We start from the raw sequence: 19,754 nt of genomic DNA, 5'->3' as shown, positions 1-19,754 counted from the left end.
GTCTACCGGTCAACCACATCTACGACTGGGCAGACTTCCAACAGAAGTTTAGCCAACACTTCAGCCAGCAACGGAAGTATACCGAGGAACAATGGACAATCCTCAAATGCATACGAGAAGAAGATGAATCTCTGCCAAACTTCATCACCCGCTTCAACTCAAAGAAGCTAAGTTTGGGCAATATCAGCGAAGATCTTGTTCGCGCTGCCTTCATCCAGGGCGCGCATGACCCAGAGCTCATCCGCACCCTAACGGGTAAAGATGGCATGCCATCCACATGGGATGCCATCATGACAGCAGCAAAACTCTATGCGGAAACGGAGAAGCAACTGGGTAGAGATCTCCCACAGAGCACAAACCTCTACGCTCAGAAGACGAGAGAAGACAACGTCCTCTCCACCCGACTAAATAAAAAACGGAAGCAAGGCATTTGGCAGTCAAGGGTAAACTTTGACACCTCATCCGGCTTGCAACATCGATTGGGCGGAAGGGATAATGCACAGCCGCACCGGAACTCCAGATGGACGCCACTCAGCAAAAGCGTCACTGAGATATTCGCCACTGAACAGCTCCCGTGGCCAAAGCCTCCAATAATCCGACATCGTCACGATGCTGATCGGAGCAAATACTGTGACTTTCACAAGACTAAAGGCCACAACACTGAAGAATGCACAGACGTAAAAGACATGGTCGAAGCATTTGTCAGAGATGGGACGCTCGCGCACCTCGTGGCGCAATAAAGGCTGAGCAGGCAGGTGCGTGTAGAACCCCAGCTGGGGAAAACACGAATCAATCACAGCTTCAATATCGAGACTACATGCTGCGTAAAGAACGAGATCCCGAACCAGGTGCGTATCGGCTCGATGGCACTCCCATCCCAACAACATGGAAGGGAGCTCATTTACACAGTTTGCATGTAAATCAATTCCAATTTGTAAAGAAAAGGCCAAGAGCCACTTCTAATGGAAATGATTCTCTTTAAGAACATCGAAGCTGATGATTTTACATTTATACTTTTCTGAACACTAATATGCCGGTTTTCACCGCATAATTACGTGAAGTCATTGCATGGGAAGGCGGTCCTACCCGCACGAACCCAATAACGTGACAAACCTTCACGCAGGTCAGTTTGGGAAAAAGTTCAGCACCCAAAAATGAAAGTGCCGGTCTATCCGCATGAATCATTAAAGGAAACTGAATAATAACCTATTAACAACCGCGCGTCGAACGGTTAAACTATGCAACACTGGTGACGGCGTTCACATTACGTGAAGTCGTTGCATGGGAAGGCGGTCCTACCCGCACGAACCCAATAACTTGACAAACCTTCACGCAGGTCAGTTGAAGGGGAAGAGTTCAATTATCCCATTAAATGAAAGTGCCGGTCTATCCGCATGAATCATGAAAGGAAACCGAACACTAACCTATCGACAACCGCGCGTCGAACGGTTCAAAACAAAATTCTTAAAAGGATGAGGAAAACCTACACGCAGGTCAGATAAGGGTAAAGTTTTGCCATTCTACTAAGTGCAAGTGATGGTTCTACCCGCACAATCACGAAAGAGGAAGCAAGACTTCCTGTTATCAACCACGTTCAAAGGTTAACTTATCCTCAAAAGGTGAGGAAAACCTACACGCAGGTCAGATAAGGGTAAAGTTTTGCCATCCTACTAAGTGCAAGTGACGGTTTTACCCGCACAATCACGAAAGAGGAAGCGAAAACTCTAATCCATTATCAACCACGTTCAAAGGTTAACTTATCTTAATGCCTTAGAAATTTCGAAAAGGAAAACCTACACGCAGGTCAGATAAGGGTAAAGTTTTGCCATCCTACTAAGTGCAAGTGACGGTTTTACCCGCACAATCACGAAAGAGGAAGCGAAAACTTTAATCCATTATCAACCACGTTCAAAGGTTAACTTATCTTAATGCCTTAGAAATTTCGAAAAGGAAAACCTACACGCAGGTTAGATGAAGGTTAAAGTTTAGCCATCATACCAAGTGCAAGTGACGGTTCTACCCGCACAATCACGAAGGAGGAAGCGAAACTTTAACCCATTATCAACCACGTTCAAAGGTTCTTATTCTAAACACTTGGAAAATTGCTAATTTAAACTAAGTATGCAAGTCATAAGTTTATAAAGCAAGGAACCCAAAGAAGGAAATAACAATCTTATACGCAAAAAGATTTATATTTCACAAATTAACTATTACAAGAATGGCCGGGTAACTACCCGCCTAAAAGAATAAAACTATACAAGTCATCTTAGCAATGGGAAGGGATCTTCAGGATCAAGCTTCAGGGCCGCTTCCACTTGGACCCGCTCCGTCAGAAGAACGGGGTGGTTCGAGGAACGCTTTGAGGACAGCTAACCCATCATCAGCAGCAGCTACTTCGTCCACCTTTTCCACCACTGGATGCGGGAAGGCGGCGTATTGGTTCAATGCTTGGTCATAAATGGCTTCGGTATCCACATCGAACAAAGGGAAGTTGGAAGGCGGGACGCCTTTCTCAACAAACCCTAGACCAAGCAGGAAGCCGGCCTTTTCCCCATCCTCATGAGAAGCGTTGAGGGCTGCGGTCATAGCATCATCGTAAGAGGTCTCTGAAAAGACCCGACGCACAACCTACAAAGAAAACACAAGTATTAGAACCTTTTCTTACAAAAGAAAAGCGTGAAGATAAAACTAAACATACCTGAGGCAACGCTTCTCGAAGAAGCCATTGGAGGGCAGCTTGAGCTTCGCTATGGGCGCGTTCGGCTTCGCTCTTGTTAAGGTTGGCAAGTAAAACTTCCTTTGCGGCAGCCTCTTCGACGCCCTTAAGCTTCCGCTCGGTGTGGTCAAGCACCCCCCTCTGGTCCAGGATTTCCTGGAGTTTCTTGGCATCTTCCATTGCCAAGGCATCATGAGCGCGTTGGAGAGCCTCTAATTTGGCCTTGAGCTCCTCATTCTCCACACGCAAAGGCTCAGCAACGGCTTCAGCCTTGGCAGCCCTCTCGGTTGCGTTTCGCGCAGTCTCCCTGGCCAGCCGAAGCTGTTCATTCACAGCTTGGGCAGCCTTGGAGCGGGCCTCGAGTCGCGCCTGAACTTCAACCTCGAGGGCCTTGAAGGCCTTCTCCTTGTCGGCGGCAGCTGCCGCCAGCTGTTGGTTCTCCTCCCGAAGAGCACGCGCCTCAGATACGTCCTTGGCGCGAGCTGCTTTCAACTTGTCGTTTTCACGACAAAGCAGCTCGACGCGCGGCTGCATCCGGGCTTGGAGAACCTGAAGCTCATTGGTTAGCCTACCCTCCTGGTAGCTAGCCATGGCTTCCCCCAACGCACCATGAGGAGCAGCGTGGCGAGCCCAGTCCACGCACTCCACAGGGGTACGAAGGGTTGTTCCTCGGCGTATGTTCCATCGCGGAACATACACTTCATTGGAATCCGACACTGCAAAAGAAACAAAGGCAGTAAGGAAAAGATGATAAAAAACAAGGGAAAAAGAAAGGAACCCCACGCACCTGTAGGGTCAATGACAGGCCGATAGCCGCCAAACCCATCACCTGAACCTAAAGGAAATCCATCCAACAGGTCAGGCAGACGGGAAGGTGGCAAAGATCGGCGGGAAGCCCTGTGCGTACCTGATGGTCCGGCCATCGGTGCCGGTGGCGCGGGCATGGTGGCAGCCGCCGTGGTCGCCGTTGTGGTCGCCGCCTCGTAGTCAGCAGCAGCAGTAACCGCCGGCTCTGTGAAGGATGCTGTAAAAATCGCACTCACGGCCGGCGGTGACGTCATCTCAGCTGGAACAGTCTGCTCAGGAGCAACTGAACCAGCGGAAGCAGGCGCGGTCACCTGGGTCGACGCCTCAGGTAGGCTGACCAAGCCTTCCGTCATTGGCGGAAGGGTATCCCTCTGCGCTTCACCCCGGAATGCGTCAACATCCACGCCTGCACAAAGAAGAAAGTGTTAAATTTATGAAGCGATAAATTTACAAAGACAAATTATGATTGTACTTACGGGTTTTCTTGACCCTGAACGTACGGACGGGCGGGGAGGAACCCGATGGAGCCGGCCTCTTGGTACCGGTCACCGTCGTCGTCGCTGGTTTTCCGGAGGTAACAGTCGTAGCCTCCGGAGCAGTGGTCTTCTCACCACCGGGGTTCCCCGCCACCTCTTCATTATCTGACTCGGAGTCAGATAGAACCACCGGATCAGCTGTGGAGGCCTTCTCCTTCCCTTTCCCGCCGGCAACCCTCTTCTTCCGCACCAACGGAGGAGCATCTGAGGATTCCTCAGAAGAAGACAGGTCAGGAATTCCAGCAGCGGGTACAGCATTGAGGGATTGAGGAAAGAATATCGCCTTACCTGGCCGCCGGTGGCTCAGGATCTCGTGGCCCAGCGGATAGACCTCCACAAACCGATCCGCCGTTTGCTCCAGGATGGGCAACTCGCCCTCGTCCAGAGCACGAGCACCCATCCGCGCGGGACCGTCGGTTTCCCGCGGGTACAGAAGCGACTCTAAATCATTTCCCTCTGAAAGAAAAGAAACAGTTAGAAGACAAACTCGTATCAAAAAGAAAAGACAAGACATACCATAGGGAATAGAGTTCAAACCGTATTCGAGAAGGATGGGAACCTGAGACGCATCCTTCCACACCCGGCTCATCCCTAACATGACCATCCCGGACTCCGCAAACCGGTAAACCGGAGATTGGACCCGGGATATCTTCGAAAACCATTCCGCCTCCTGGTAATTGGGGGCGTGAAGGCTCGGTATCGCTTGGCCATTTTTAAACTTCATGGCAAGGGGGATGGCGCGGGCAGAAATGTAGAAGAATTCCTGCTTCCACGCGCGAAGACTGCGCTCGGTGTCGCAAATCTTCAGACCCTTAATACGGGTCGTCAGGGTGTACCACCCCTGGATGCACCTCCAGGTATAGAAGGTCATCAGGCGGTCCACATGGGGCTCGATGCCCAAAATCCGGCACACCCACTCAAAATGGCGAATCTTGGCGATCGCCATGGGGTGCAGCTCGGTCAAATGAACACCGTGCCTCTCAAGGACACGGTAAACAAATTTTGTCAATGGGAATCTAAGATTCCCATAGACAAAAAATGCAGCATAAACCCCGATCTTGCCTCTGGGGGCATCGTACACGGTCTGGTGGGATTCAGGAAACTCAGGCTCGAGATGATCGAGCATGAACTTCCTGACAACATACCGGTACTGATCGCCGGGCAGAGCACACTGGCACTCGCCAGCAGTACCCCTGTCGTCAGCTATAGCTTCAGCATCACGAGAAGACATCTTGCAGAGGAAGAAGAGAACGATTTCGAGAGAATGCTCGATTGAATAAAGGAGTATTCGCCGGAAATCGCCTTAAAGATGAAGAGAAGAGTGAAAAGTGTGAATTGCAAATAACCCTCTCCCCCTTTATATAGTAATCGCAATTAATGCGGTGAATTTAATGCGGAGGAGAGAGAAATCGAAGGTGCAATGAAACTATGACACGTGGCAAAAAGCAAGCTGGCAACAGCTGTTGACAGGACGCGTGCCAGTAATTTCGCGGCCACGCGCCCGAAAAATCGTGCCCACGCGCCAGAAAAAGCGACTGGAATGACCATGTTCTGTCACGTCACCATAACTTCCTGCACGTCCTGACAGTCAGAAGAAACCGTCGCACGACGTCTCAGAGGTTTGGACTGTTCTTATCTTTTCACCAACTCTTCGAATTTCAAAATTCAAAATTCGAAAATATTAAAAAGTAAGCGGGAAAATACCCCTTACCCCTTGGCAAACAAGTAACCGTAAGACGGATGCGGGTACAGTGTAAAGGCAAAACCCTTCACATACCTAGCACCCGCAGGGAATTGAAGTCAAGAACCTTGGCAAATAAGTAACCGTAAGACGGATGTGGGTACAGTGTAAAGGCAAAACCCTTCACATACCTAGCACCCGCAGGGAATTGACGCCAAGTAAACCTTGGTGAACAAGTAACCGAAAGACGGATGCGGGTACAGTGTTAAGGCAAAACCCTTCACATACCTAGCACCCGCAGGGAATTGAAGCCAAGTACCTCGGCAACCAAGTAACTATAAGACGGCTATGGGTACAGTGTTAAGGCAAAACCCTTCACATACCTAGCACCCGCAGGGAATTGACGCCAGGAATACCTTGGAAGTAAAGTAACCGTAAGACGAGCGCTGGTACAGTGTTAAGGCAAAACCCTTCACATACCTAGCGCTCCGCTGGGAATTGAAACCAGGAAGGATCTTCTGGGCAATGCTTGCGGAAACGGAAATAACATCCCCGCATAGCAGGAACGTCGAGAACTACGTTGTTTGAAGCTCCAGAATGGAATTGGTGGTTTTAACATAATTGATCACTATGTTCAAAACTACCAAAACCTCATGGAAAATACATACAACTGGGACTCAATGCTCCTGACTTGCGAGGAGGTTACAGACCTACCCGCATCATACCCAAAGACCAAGCAGGAAACTCGGGCATTTCTGCAAGTGACAAGGACTTCCGCGGAAAGAATCCCTATGGAAAACCTTACAAAACCCTTTTCAAAACCCTTTGCTTAAGTCCAAAAGTTCACCTCACTTTATTAAACACGCATGAGAAGAACATTGGACTGGGGGGACTTGAAGAGGTAGGTCCCAGCAGAGCCCAGTTGGACCCGCAAGACTCACCTTAAACAGGGACGTCTGCGCAGAGACCAACTGGATCCGAAGGACCAACCATGCTCAGAGACGTGACGTCCTTACGCGCAGTACGCAAGCTGGTCCCGCAGGAAATGCCTCCCAATGGTGAAGGACTCCGCCTGTCCCCGCAGCCTCGGATACAAGCCATTAGGGAAGGCCACCCGCGCAGCATGGCTACACGCACAAGGCACTTATCTCTCGATCAGTGTCACCTGAAGGAATGAGCAAAGCCGGGAGCAATCCCGCACAGAGGCGGGAGGGGGAATACTCCCGCCCAAATAAGCCAGTCTGTATACTGAAGGATCTTTTACTGTACCTGACGAGGTATGGGCGAAAGATCTGATCAGAGATACGACAGCTCACTGATACAGTATGGCGAGCAGCATGCTCCTGTACTGTATCACTATTAGCCGCTGCCTACTCACCAACTACTGTCATACCACGTGCGTAGCCGGCAGTTGGTGGAAAGGGAATAGTATACAGCAGGCCTGGTCACTATCAGCCGCTGCCTACCCACCAACTACCAGCAAGGCACGTGCGTAGGCTACTGTTGATGAACAGGAACACTGTTGCAGCTGGCCATACCTCCTTGGAAACCTACCTTCGGCTATAAATACCCCAAATGGTATGATCATCTGAACACATTATTACATTATCTTATATCATCATAATATACCTGATATCTGCTCTAGCAATCTCTTAATATACTTTTATATTTAAAGAGCAATCTAGTCTGATTCTCACGCCGGAGGGTGGTCACAAGGAGGAACCCCCCCTTCTCAGTGACGAGCTCACGGTGTTTGTTTTGCAGGTTATCAGAAGAACCATCTTCCAAGGGTCTAACCCCTCGTGGGAAACAGCTATCCAACCCCCAGGTTACCAGTAATCTGCCCGCCTGTCCGGTTAGTGTTTCTTCACGTACGACGGCGGTTTGTGCTTTAATCTCGTCCAGCCTTGGGGATATACTTGTGTCGAACACACGGTCAGTTCGTTCTTCAACGCTACTTGACTTTTTCCATTATTATTAACATTGACTTACTGAAATAGCAACTTTGGTTGCACGCCAAGTGTTTGATAATTTAACTGCTCATCATCATATGCTAAGCTAGATCAGTTAGTGTTGTTTGATAAGGTTGATATTATTATTATTATTATTATTATTTTTTGAGAGTTCTTTAAAATAACAGTTACTTTTCTTGATTTCACTATAATTTTGGGACGTGTGGTCACGGTTTGGTTTGGTTGTTAGTCTCAACTAAATTAACCAATCGGTTTTCGGTTTATTCGGTTAATTTCGGTTTGGTTATTAGTCTCAATTAAATTAACCAATCGGTTTTCGGTTTGTTCTGTTAATTTTTCGGTTTGGTTTCGGTTAATGACCAAAATCAAATTTAGGCTAAAATTTTTACTTAGAAATACATGAAATGGATGCATAAATACATGAAATGTTGGGCATAAAACATCAAATACATGAAATGGAGGTATAAAAGCTAGAAATATTAAAATATAAATGGTTCGGTTCGGTTAATTTCGGCTAACTAAGGGTAAAAAAACCGGTAACCACTTTTCGGTTAATTCAGTTTATGGTTAATTTTGGTGTCAGTTTTCTGTTTAATTCGAATAACGATTAAGTTATTGCTCAAGGGATCCGGTATCAAGTGTTATTGATGAATTATGATATGGGTATTTGATATTTTGTTTGTGATAATATGTTCATTTTGCTAACTAGGAAATCACTCATGAGGTAACTATTTCTATTTTATAATTGCAGACTCAAACCGATGATGGTTTCTTGCTAGGTCTTCAGCGCGTGTCACCAGGCATTGTTAATTCGGGTGTAGAAAAACCGCCTCCTGTTTTACTCTTACATGGACTCTTTATGGTAACATCACACAATATTATTAATTTACAGCCTTACCATTTTAACTTTTAGATAATAGTTTTAACTTAATTAGGGTGGTGATGCTTGGTTTATGGACTCCCCAAATCAATCATTGGGATTTATCCTCGCAGACAGTGGTTTCGATGTTTGGGTTGGGAATGTGCGTGGTACGAAATGGAGCCACGGGCATACAACTTTACCAGACGGTGACAAGGTACACAAATTCTGTAATAAATTCAATCATTAATTATCATTAGTTTTTGGCCTAACTCGTTTTCTGTATTTTTGATTTAGGAATTTTGGGATTGGAGCTGGGAAGAAATGGCTCTTTATGATCTTGAAGCAATGCTTACGTACATAACTTCCACAACTAACTCTAAAGCTTTTGTTGTGGGACATTCACAGGTTTATATGCACTTCGTTTTTATCATAAAAATTAATCCAATTAAGGAATGTCTCTTTAATAATCTCCATTTTCATTTTTTTTTTCAGGGAACGATAATGTCGTTGGCTGCTTTTACTCAACCTGATATCGTTAATATGGTTGAGGCTGCTGCACTTCTTTCTCCTATATCATACTTGGATCATATCACATCTAAGTTTGTTCTTAATCTTGTGAACATGCATCTAGACGAGGTGCAATCTCTTAAACTTTATTCAAAGTCAATTGAACTTAAGTTTTTGGAAGCTATAATACATCAACATTTTATTTACAGGCGCTATCATTACTTAGAATACACCAACTCAACCTGAAGAGGTTTTTTTAATCTTTATATTTTATATGATTTTGTAGTTGTAATAATATCATTGATGATATCTAAATATCTGCGTTTGTTTTCAGTGACATTCTCACCAATATTGTAGAGATGGCTTGTGACGGTGGGCGTGTAGATTGCAGTGATATGTTAGCATCTATCACAAGTTATTTAATAAAATGATTTAATAAAGGAACATGAATGGGGGCATGTTCATGTTCGCTCATTTACTTTAAGCAAACATGAACAATTAATCAAACGGAATTTGTGTTCTTGTTCATTCGTTAAGAAAATGAACATGCTCGTTCGTTCTTTATAAAACTTAATGAACAGTTAACGAACGTAAACAAACCTAAACAAACAGAAATGGACATAAATGTACACAAACGAACATAGTTGAACATAATTGAACAGACCGAAACAAACACAAACGGACATATTAATATATGGGCTTGTAATTTTAGGTTTTAATTAAAAGTGAAAAACACAATATAAATAAAATTATAATATATATTTGAAATTTTCTAGTAGTATTTATCGAGCATAAATGAATGAACATATATGAACGAAACATGTGTTCATGTTCGTTCATTTAATTAAATGAACAAAAAAATTTATTTATGTTCATTTGTTTATATAAACGAAGATGAACCAACCTAGCTCCATACGATTCACTGAATGTTCGGGTCGTTTACATGCCTGTTGTTTTTACTTTTTACTCGCGTCTTGCAGGTGAAAACTGCTGCTTCAACAGTAGTCGTGTCGATTTCTATCTTGAATATGAGCCTCATCCTTCATCATTAAAGAACTTAAAACATCTTTTTCAAAGTATGGTCCTTTACTATATCAGTTCTATTATGCAAAACAATATATTTACATTGTTAAAGCTATTTTTTTCGTGTAGTGATACGCAAAGGTACTTTCGCAAAGTATGATTATGGGACTCTAAAGAATATTCTACAATATGGACAATTAAAACCGCCAACATTTGATCTTAGCCAAATCCCTGAATCGTTGCCTGTATGGATGGCGTATGGGGGAAATGACGCGTTGGGAGATGTGGTCGATGTGCATCACACGTTAAAGGAATTGAGATTAACACCAAGTGTTTTGTTTCTTGAAGATTATGGCCATGTAGATTTCCTATTGAGCACAAGAGGATATGATGATCTTTATTGTAAGATGATTAGCTTCTTTAGGTCTTGTGGAAATGGGATTTCAAGTAGATCTTGAGATATGCAAATATGATTGTTTTATTTGTGGGTGTCAAAATAGGCGGGTCGGGTTAAAGTCAAAATGGGTTGTTTTTAGAATGGGTCATAATGTGGAATTTGTCTTAGAGGCGTTGTATATTTGACAAACTTTCATGAAATGATTGTATTTAACTGTAAATGGGCCTGCTAACACCGAATTCAATGCTTCAAGCCACCTCTGTAACATGTTTGATTAAATAGGCTGTGTTCGGATTGGTTTGTTTAACTCATGTGGGTTAGCATGTTGAAGGGTTCTCCTACACATGTAAGTGGTAATTATAATCGTTAACTGCAACGTTATGATGGTTACCTACCTATAAAACAGCTATGTTACACGTTGAGAACACAAAATTAGAATTTCATAGAATTGCGTATTTTCGTACATGTAAAGCCTTTTGTTTTATATGGTTCTTCATTTCATAGCCATGAAATACTTTAATCCGAAAATGATATATACACTTAAAAATGTTGTTTGGACGAGTTAGCGATACAAAACCCACATCCACAATGGTAAAAATTTACCAATCATGATTCATGACTAGAGACAGAAAACAACATTTTTTCTTTTCAAAAGTCAGAGCATCCACAACATATCTGGAACCCGATCACCACACGAACAAGAGGGGGCAAACTACCTAGTGTTGTAGAGCTCAGGTCGCAAAGTTTGTTGTTGCAAACTAGAGACAGGTGAGTATGGTGGGCAACCACTCTCACATCCCTCACATACATATAGATACATTGCATGCATATAAATTTAATATTTTTAATGAGGTTTGTGGATGTTTGACGTTGTAGAAAAAATGAAGGTTTTTAATGTATGTTGGAAATATGATGTGTCATGCTGACATTGATATTTGTGAGTTTGTTTATACCGGTGGCTGGCGAGAAATGGTCCACTCAGATTAAAAAAACTAGGATAATGAAATAAAATAATTTCCACCTCCATTCCAATAATTAAACTAAAAGCTATCATTTTTTAAAATGTATTCCCCGAGATTTTATTGCTTTCACACACCACTCACAAACATAGTAAAAGTTAAATCAGCAGGGCCATTAGTTGGCGTGTTTACCTGATTTCTTCAACATAGTTAGCTTACTAATCTCATCCACAAACTCTTGAATATTTCGATCAGAAGTTCCACCTTCTGCCACCGCCTCCTCCGCTGCTCTCTTCCACTTCATCGCATTCCTCTTCATCTCCGCCGCCTTCACACCACTTGTAGCCTCCCTCAAACACTCCTCCACCTCCCTTCTTCCAATCACCCTATGCTCAACCTCACCCCTACACATCCGGATCCCAACCTTCCATTCATCAACCAAGTATTTGGCATTAGTCACTTGATCCCCCCACTGCGGGAATGCCACCAACGGAACACCGCTTGATAAAGTCTCCAATGTCGAGTTCCACCCACAGTGAGTCACAAAACAAGACACAGAAGGGTGGGTCAACACCTGTGCTTGTGGGCTCCATTGGACCACTATCCCCCTCTCACCCGCTTTCTCCAAGAATCCCTCGGGCAACTGAATGCCAGGTTTCCTGGTATCATTCGTCCTCATGACCCATAGAAACGACACACCCGAATTTAAAACACCATAAGCCAACTCCTTCACCTGCTCTTGGCTCATGCTCACCACACTTCCAAACGATATATAAACCACGGAAGAATGTGGCTTTGAATCGAGCCAATCAAGACACTCATCAGCTTTTATCAGGTCCCCAGAGATATTCGAGCTGGTTTCGAGTAGTGGGTTTTTGAACAACGGACCCACAGATCGAATCGGGCATACTTGAGACATGTACTTGATCAAATCGCCCTCTAGTTCTTCAAAGGTTTCCATTAATACACAGAAGTTGTTAGACACTTTCTTAAACTGCCTTGAAATGACTCTTCCTAAAAACAGGTAAGGCGATGAAGGAAGTAGAAAGCTGGGAATCTCATCGGATTTGAGTAGCGCCATGTTTGGCAACTGAACGTCAATGTCTGGCTGATCTTCACTCGGAAAAGGAACTAACGAGTTTTCGTAATGATAATACGACGAAAAGCAAGCACATGACTGCACCCAAAGCATTGCACAAGGGATGGTTAGCTCTTCCGCTAAGTCTGAAACCCATGGCACAAACGGGTTCTTAATAAGGCATGAGACTGGACTGCCGTTTTCTGCATGGTGGTTGATGATGCCGGTGAGTGATGTCTTTCCATAAGCCTCAAGCCTAGACATGTACGTTTCAAGGTCATAGCGTTCATCATCGTTGTCTTCGGAGCATCCGTCATCAAAGAATTCGAACCGGATCATGCCACCACAGTTCCCTACAGGGGTTGGATCACCAGAGACCGCGGCTCCGGCTTCCTTCATTTTCTTTCCGATGGATTTGGTTGTAGAGAATGTGACTAGAATATTATCTCCCTTGGAAGCTAGGAGCTTGCCTAGTCTCAGAAGGGGGTTGACGATGCCTTGTGATGGAAAGGTAACTAGGAACACATGCACAAGATCTTGATCTTCTTTAGTAGCCATTGATCGATATATGGTAATCTCTATTTCTAATTAGAATTAAAGTTGGTTTTGTCTTAGCAAGACATATACAGATAAGAGTGATCGATGCTATAAAAATGAAGAGCTGATGTACGTTTGTTTATGTTAATTAAAGCTCTTAAACATGAAGCAATCATTGAGTTGAATAAATGAACCTCCAAAGGCTTGTTTAATTATATGAATGAATGACTCACTGACGTGATCAACTTACCAAATACAAAAATAAATTATAAAAAATACAACCACTATTTATTTAATGTTCGAACAAGGATTTTATTCAAACTCAAGATTAAGACAATCAAACTGCAGCCAGATAAATAATAAGTTATTAAATGGACAACGATGTTTATTTTTTATAATAATCATTTGAATTATTGACAGGCCACTGAGTCAGTCAATCATTTTTATTCTCCAAGTATGACTTGAGACCACCGTTAGAAGGAACCCCACCATAGGTGAGAAAAACCTTTTCGTCCAACGTGAAAACCCTATTTTATATCATAGAGTGCACTACTAGAAAAATGAGTTTTTGCGACGGCATTTATATTGCGACCATTTTGCAACCAAAACAGCGGTAAAAAAACTACACGTTGCAAAAGCACTATTGCGACGGAAATGCGACCAAAGATACGGTCGCAAATTGGCTAGTTTTTGCTGCAGCCGTCATAAATTTTGCTACCATAAAAGCTGTCGCAAAACTTACCACCATGTAAGCGGTCGCAAATCAACAAGATTCTGCTACCATAAAAGCGATTGCATATGGCTACCCAAAAAACGGGTCGCAAATCTTGCTACCATAAAAGCAGCTTTATGACCAAAATGTTTTTTAATGTATATTTTTGTTAAATTGTTATATATTAAACCTGTTAATAATCTTCATATTTTTATAATTAAGCATTTATTCATCTTTCAAAATATATGAAACCACTTAAAATTATAAATTACAATGTCAAAAATCCGAGCAATCGTAACATATTAAACATTCAAACTAAAGTGTTTATAGCCTACCTTTTAACATAGTTACTAACATAACTTCAATCTTTGTCATTCAATTGCGCATAATAACTTTCTTCGCCTTAATCTTTTTTCCTTTTCGGTTGCAACTCCTCAATAATTCCATTTAAAATTTTTTTCCTCTTCTGTCTTTTCCTTGACGAGCTCTTTGATAACCATGTTTAGCTTTTCAATCTACAATAAAATCGGTGTATTCACAATCTACAAACAACCAATGTATAGAGGTCAAATAAATCAAGGGTCAAGTCAGGCTTTTTATTATATTCATAGTACTCATTCAAATCATTAGGGGTGATCAAACGGGTCCTACCTGCTAAAACCAACCCATGCCCGATTAATGAAAAAGATTAAACCCAGGAACCAACCATAATGCTTATAATCAGTTCAGATCCTAGGCGATCTCTCGGGACCATAATACTTATAATAGGTTAACAACTACAAACATACCTCGATATTGTTTATCATCCACTTTGTACGGATTCGTTTGTCAAATTCACCAAAAATTGATGCGGTCTATTACTGAGAGAGGAGTATTGCTGCTTGGAGGAGCTGACTTTTTGGTTCTCCAGGATCACTTGATATGAAACACATAGAATTAAATTAAAAAGGTATGATTAACAAAATTTACATAAATACAACACTAAAAGCCTACAAATTAAATATAGTTGAAGGCACTACTGGTGTCTACAAATCTAACCTTTAGTAGTCTGGCAACAAAGTATTTGATTTAGTCTCAGCCAATAGTCTTCACAATACTGTCAAGAAGGTATCATCAGCTTTTGATTACTCCGGACCTAAATTTTTTTTGTCTAAGTCGGCAACAGTTACAGTTAACATAGTTCTTTATCAAGCAAATGTGTATTTCATGGGCCACCAAACAATACTACATAAATAAAAGTAATATAAAAGTGCATCAATGACGTACAAAACATAAAGTTTAACATAATAACTTAAACGAGCTCGAGCCAATAACTTATATGTGATTATCTTTGTAACAAAGGCTGATATATTACAAGTCATTAACAAAACTACTCGACGTTAAAAACTTAAGTCGAGCCAAGCTTAAACGAACTCGAGCTAATAAGTTATATATGATTATCTTTGTAACGAAAGCTAATATACTACAAGTCATTAAATAAACTCAATAAACTTCTTCAATTACATCATCTTTTGTAGAAAATGGGCACCACTTGAAAATTGTGTGTAAGTTGGAAGACCAATCATCTTGAGTGCCATATAATATATACTCTGATTAATGCTTAGTAATATTAAAACGAATCTGCCAACGGGTAAATAATATAACTATATAAGAATAAAAAAAGATACATTGATTAAATATATGAGTTTAAATATCAATACTCTAGGTTGCAGGTCTACAAGATGGTAATATCAAATAACGTTAAGGGCATAATCATCATTTCCAACATAAAAATATCGAAAAACATTAAAACAGTACCCGTTGCAGCATGCATGAATGAAAACAATAACATCGCCTCCAAGCAACATGCGATGAATGATGATGGCTTCCGAGCAATGTCATCTAGTAAACCTTTAATATGCAAATTTAATAATTTATGGATGACAACCGTCAGGAACTTAACCGTCCAATTACATAATTCAAACCAAGGTTTCGAAGAATGTAACTGTAAATCGGGACTAGAGAACCAGGGGACGAGGCTTACAGATGGTGAGTGTGTTTGCTGTGGCGGTATATAGTTTGCTCAAGCTTAACAAGTTTTTGATCTTTAGGAGCCTAGGAGGTCATCTTCCTCTATACCCCACCCCCACCCCCCAACACCACCACATGAATGTTGAAGCATACCCATGCCTAACTCATTATACTTATACTGTTTTGCTAACTAGCATAATATGAAGAAACAGTTACCTATTTGAATTCTCTTGCAGCCTGAATTTGAAGACCAAAAAATAACTTGAATATCCAAATATGGGAGGATCTGTTGAGGCATTGTGCCTAACTGCCTATGTAACAATTTGGATTACTTATTAGTCACACACAATAATGACGGTTCATAGCCCACGAGCCGATAGATATGGTAAGTCAAGAAGATGGATTTTGTTGCCACTCTTTTCATCCAGTATATTATATATTATATGATATATCTTTGCATAGTTTTAGATAAGTGCCTAATCTCATATATGTTTTCATATTTAAAAACGTGGGTTTGGACTCAGATTCTAATGTGTATTACGCTATGTATTTTTAGTTGTATATCTTATTGTTTGAATATGAATTTATGGATTATGCTCTTTGTTAGAGTTATCAAGGTTTGAGCGCGCAGATTGGTTTGTTCAGGAAACAAATCAGAATTGAAATTTCTAATATGATTTAACCTTTTGAGCAGGAGGTAAAAATTGAGGACCGAAAGCTAGACTGCTAGAGCATGTTAAACTTCTTTTAGACAATGGATTTATGCTAAATAATTAGCGTCTGCAACTGCTGCTGAAGTTAAGGATATAACTAGTGAAGTAACTGTACTTTGAGTACAAAACACAACTTGAAAAAGAGTTAGTGGTCACCCCGTCCAAAACCGGTGGGAAACGATGAGTTTTGATTTTGACAAGATTGAAGATAGTTGCACACAATCAAGCAAACGGAAGCAGCTATTTGAGGCTGCATCGGTTGAAAAAGAACATATAGAAAACAGTACAAGGAAAGGTAATAGGAGTCTAAGAAAAAAGAAGCGGTTTTGAAAAACGATTTGGTAACTTTTTTGCGTCTTATTTTGATATCGATTGTAACTAAAGTGTATATCCACCATCATTAATCCAAAAACCTCTTTAACATTTCAACGCGGGTGTACTTAACGTTTAAACATTTCAACGCGAGTGTCTTAACGTTTAAACACTAGTTATCTTCTCAATTCTCTTGGGATTACACATCCGCAGCAACCCATGGGTCAGAAAACTTGTTTGAAAAAAAATGTAATAGTTTGTTAGTTCAACTTATGTATATAAGAAATTGTGTAGTTATATATAACAACAAACTAACATAAACTATCATATCATCGTCATATCACATTCCAAATTTTTCATAAAAACCCAACTTTCTTTCACAACAACAAATTTTCACAAACCCCATTAAATAATATTAAACGTGTAATATATATATATATATATATATGTGTGTGTGTGTGTGTGTTTGTGTGTGTGTGTGTGTGTCAGAGAGAGAGAGAGAGAGAGGGAGGGAGGTTGCCACATCATCCGTTTGGTACAAGTTTGCAGCAACAAACTTTTCAAGGCAGACTGTGAGAGCATCCACAACATGGATCAAATCCTAGGTTTGGATACATATGTCATCTACAAACTTGAGGAGATGCAAACTTCATTGTTGAGGACTAAAAGTTTGTTTACTAAGTTTGGATATAGAACTTCATCCAAACCACATAGGGGATAAAGGGTGGGGCCCTACTGTCACAATCACACACACAAACATATATATATATATTGACATATATATGTATATTGTATTATTATAATATTATTTGACAAGGTTTGTCGGGGTTTTGTTGTTGTGTAAACATATTGTGTTTTAAAAAAAAAATTGGAATATGATGTGACGTTAACACAACGGTTGTGGAGGTTTATTCTTGGACATAATCTGATGTTGTCTAGTGTCTATTGTAATGCTATGATAATTGATTTTTATATAATTTGCAAATTGACTTGCATGGTCCCACTAATCATGCATCAATATATATACGTTAGCAATTACACAAGCATATGGAGGTGCTTGTATTCAACTCAATATTTGCTTCATTTTTCATTTATACAAACAAACATCCACCTCTTCAATTTTTCAACGTCATCTTTCCATCTGTATAAATTTCCTCAGTTGCCAATAACATGCACCATCTCATAAACCAAAATAAATCAACTTCTCACAAAGTCAAAACAACTTTATAACTTCTAATATCCATCAATGGCTGCTAAACAAGATCTTGTGCATGTTTTCCTCGTTACGTTTCCAGCACAAGGCCACGTCAACCCCCTTCTGAGATTAGGCAAGCTTCTGGCTTCCAAGGGAAACGTTCTCGTCACGTTTTCCGCAAGCAAATCTATTGGAAAGAAAATGAAGAAAGCCGGAGCCGCGGTCTCTGGTGATCCAACTACTGTAGGAAACTGTGGTGGCATGATCCGGTTTGAATTCTTTGATGACGGATGCTCTGAAGACAATGATAATGAACGCAATGACCTTGATACGTACTTGCCTAAGCTTGAGGCTTACGGAAAGAAAGAACTCACTAGTATCATTAACTACCATGCGGAAAACGGTCGTCCAGTTTCGTGTCTAATCAACAACCCCTTCGTGCCATGGGTTTCGGACTTAGCGGAAGAGCTAAACATCCCTTGTGCAATGCTTTGGGTGCAGTCATGTGCTTGCTTTTCTTCGTATTACCATTACGAGAACTCGTTAGTTCCTTTCCCGAGTGAAGATCAACCAGACATTGACGTTCAGTTACCAAACATGCCGCTACTCAAATCCGATGAGATTCCCAGCTTTCTACTTCCTTCAACGCCTTACCCGTTTTTAAGAAGAGCCATTTTGGGGCAGTTTAAGAACCTGTCAAAGAACTTCTGTGTGTTAATGGAAACCTTTGATGAACTTGAGGGCGATTTGATCAAGTACATGTCTCAAATATGCCCGATTCGAGCGGTGGGTCCGTTGTTCAAAAACCCACTACTCGAAACCAGCTCGAATATCTCTGGAGACCTGATAAAAGCTGATGAGTGTCTTGATTGGCTCGACTCAAAGCCACAATCTTCCGTGGTTTATATATCATTTGGAAGTGTGGTGAGCTTGAGCCAAGAGCAGGTGACTGAGTTGGCTTATGGTGTTTTAAATTCGGGTGTGTCGTTTCTATGGGTCATGAGGACGAATGCGACTTCTACCGGAGAATCTGGCAAGCTGCCTGGGGGATTCTTGGTGGAGGCGGGTGAGAAGGGGATGGTGGTTCAATGGAGTCCACAAGCACAAGTGTTGACTCACCCCGCGGTGTCGTGTTTTGTGACTCATTGTGGATGGAACTCGACGATGGAGGCTTTGTCAAGCGGTGTTCCGGTGGTGGCTTTCCCGCAATGGGGGGATCAAGTGACTGATGCCAAATACTTGGCTGATGAATGGAATGTTGGGATAAGGATGTGTAGGGGTGAGGCTGAGCATAGGGTGATTGGCAGGGTGGAGGTAGAGGAGTGTTTAAGGGAGGCTACAAGTGGTTCAAAGACGGCGGAGATGAAGACGAATACTATGGAATGGAAGAAAGCAGCCGAAGAGGCAGTGGCAGAAGGTGGAACTTCTGATCAGAATATACAAGAGTTTGTGGATGAGATTAATAAGCTGAGTTTGAAGAAATAAGTTGAGCACGCCAACAAAATGCACTACTGATTAAACTTTCAAAATGCTTATATGAATCATTAAGTTGATTTCCATTTTATTAATTATTGTCATAGTCCTTTTTGTTTTATATTTGAGTAGACCAGCTTGGTCTATGTATCCCTACACACAAACTAAAAGATATTCTTTTGAAATAAAGTGTGTATGTTTTTCTCTAGTCATGGTTCTTAACTAATTATTCTACGTTATATACTTATACATAGATGCAGGTT

The 19,754-nt window shown here is 41.7% G+C and overlaps 1 protein-coding gene and 2 pseudogenes across 1 annotated transcript; 2 read left to right on the top strand and 1 right to left on the bottom strand.

Annotated features, from left to right (window-relative positions):
• Window positions 1-7,624: 7,624 nt before the first annotated feature.
• On the top strand, window positions 7,625-10,705 carry LOC143599113 (triacylglycerol lipase 1-like). The gene is made up of 9 exons (XM_077077152.1): window positions 7,625-7,675; window positions 8,465-8,575; window positions 8,649-8,789; window positions 8,870-8,980; window positions 9,068-9,211; window positions 9,292-9,332; window positions 9,417-9,496; window positions 10,063-10,158; window positions 10,235-10,705. The coding sequence occupies exons 2-9, from the start codon at window positions 8,573-8,575 to the stop codon at window positions 10,561-10,563; spliced, it is 945 nt and encodes a 314-aa protein (XP_076933267.1). The 5' UTR covers window positions 7,625-7,675; window positions 8,465-8,572; the 3' UTR covers window positions 10,564-10,705.
• Window positions 10,706-11,610: 905 nt separating this feature from the next.
• LOC143599112 (gallate 1-beta-glucosyltransferase 84A23 pseudogene) lies at window positions 11,611-13,097 on the bottom strand (annotated as a pseudogene).
• Window positions 13,098-17,906: 4,809 nt separating this feature from the next.
• On the top strand, window positions 17,907-19,507 carry LOC143599111 (gallate 1-beta-glucosyltransferase 84A23 pseudogene; annotated as a pseudogene).
• Window positions 19,508-19,754: the final 247 nt, after the last annotated feature.

Source organism: Bidens hawaiensis, unplaced genomic scaffold, assembly GCF_021521415.1.
Source record: "Bidens hawaiensis isolate Kalapana, Puna unplaced genomic scaffold, B.hawaiensis_p1.1 tig00051515_1, whole genome shotgun sequence".
Classification (NCBI taxonomy): Eukaryota; Viridiplantae; Streptophyta; class Magnoliopsida; order Asterales; family Asteraceae; genus Bidens; species Bidens hawaiensis.
This window is presented reverse-complemented; position numbering and strand designations above follow the sequence as displayed.

Excerpts from the sequence above, each read along its gene's own strand:
- LOC143599113 (XM_077077152.1), top strand. Across the intron at positions 8,790-8,869 it reads CTTTACCAGACGGTGACAAG|GAATTTTGGGATTGGAGCTG; the intron begins GTACACAAATTC and ends TTTTTGATTTAG. Across the intron at positions 10,159-10,234 it reads CTTAAAACATCTTTTTCAAA|TGATACGCAAAGGTACTTTC; the intron begins GTATGGTCCTTT and ends TTTTTCGTGTAG.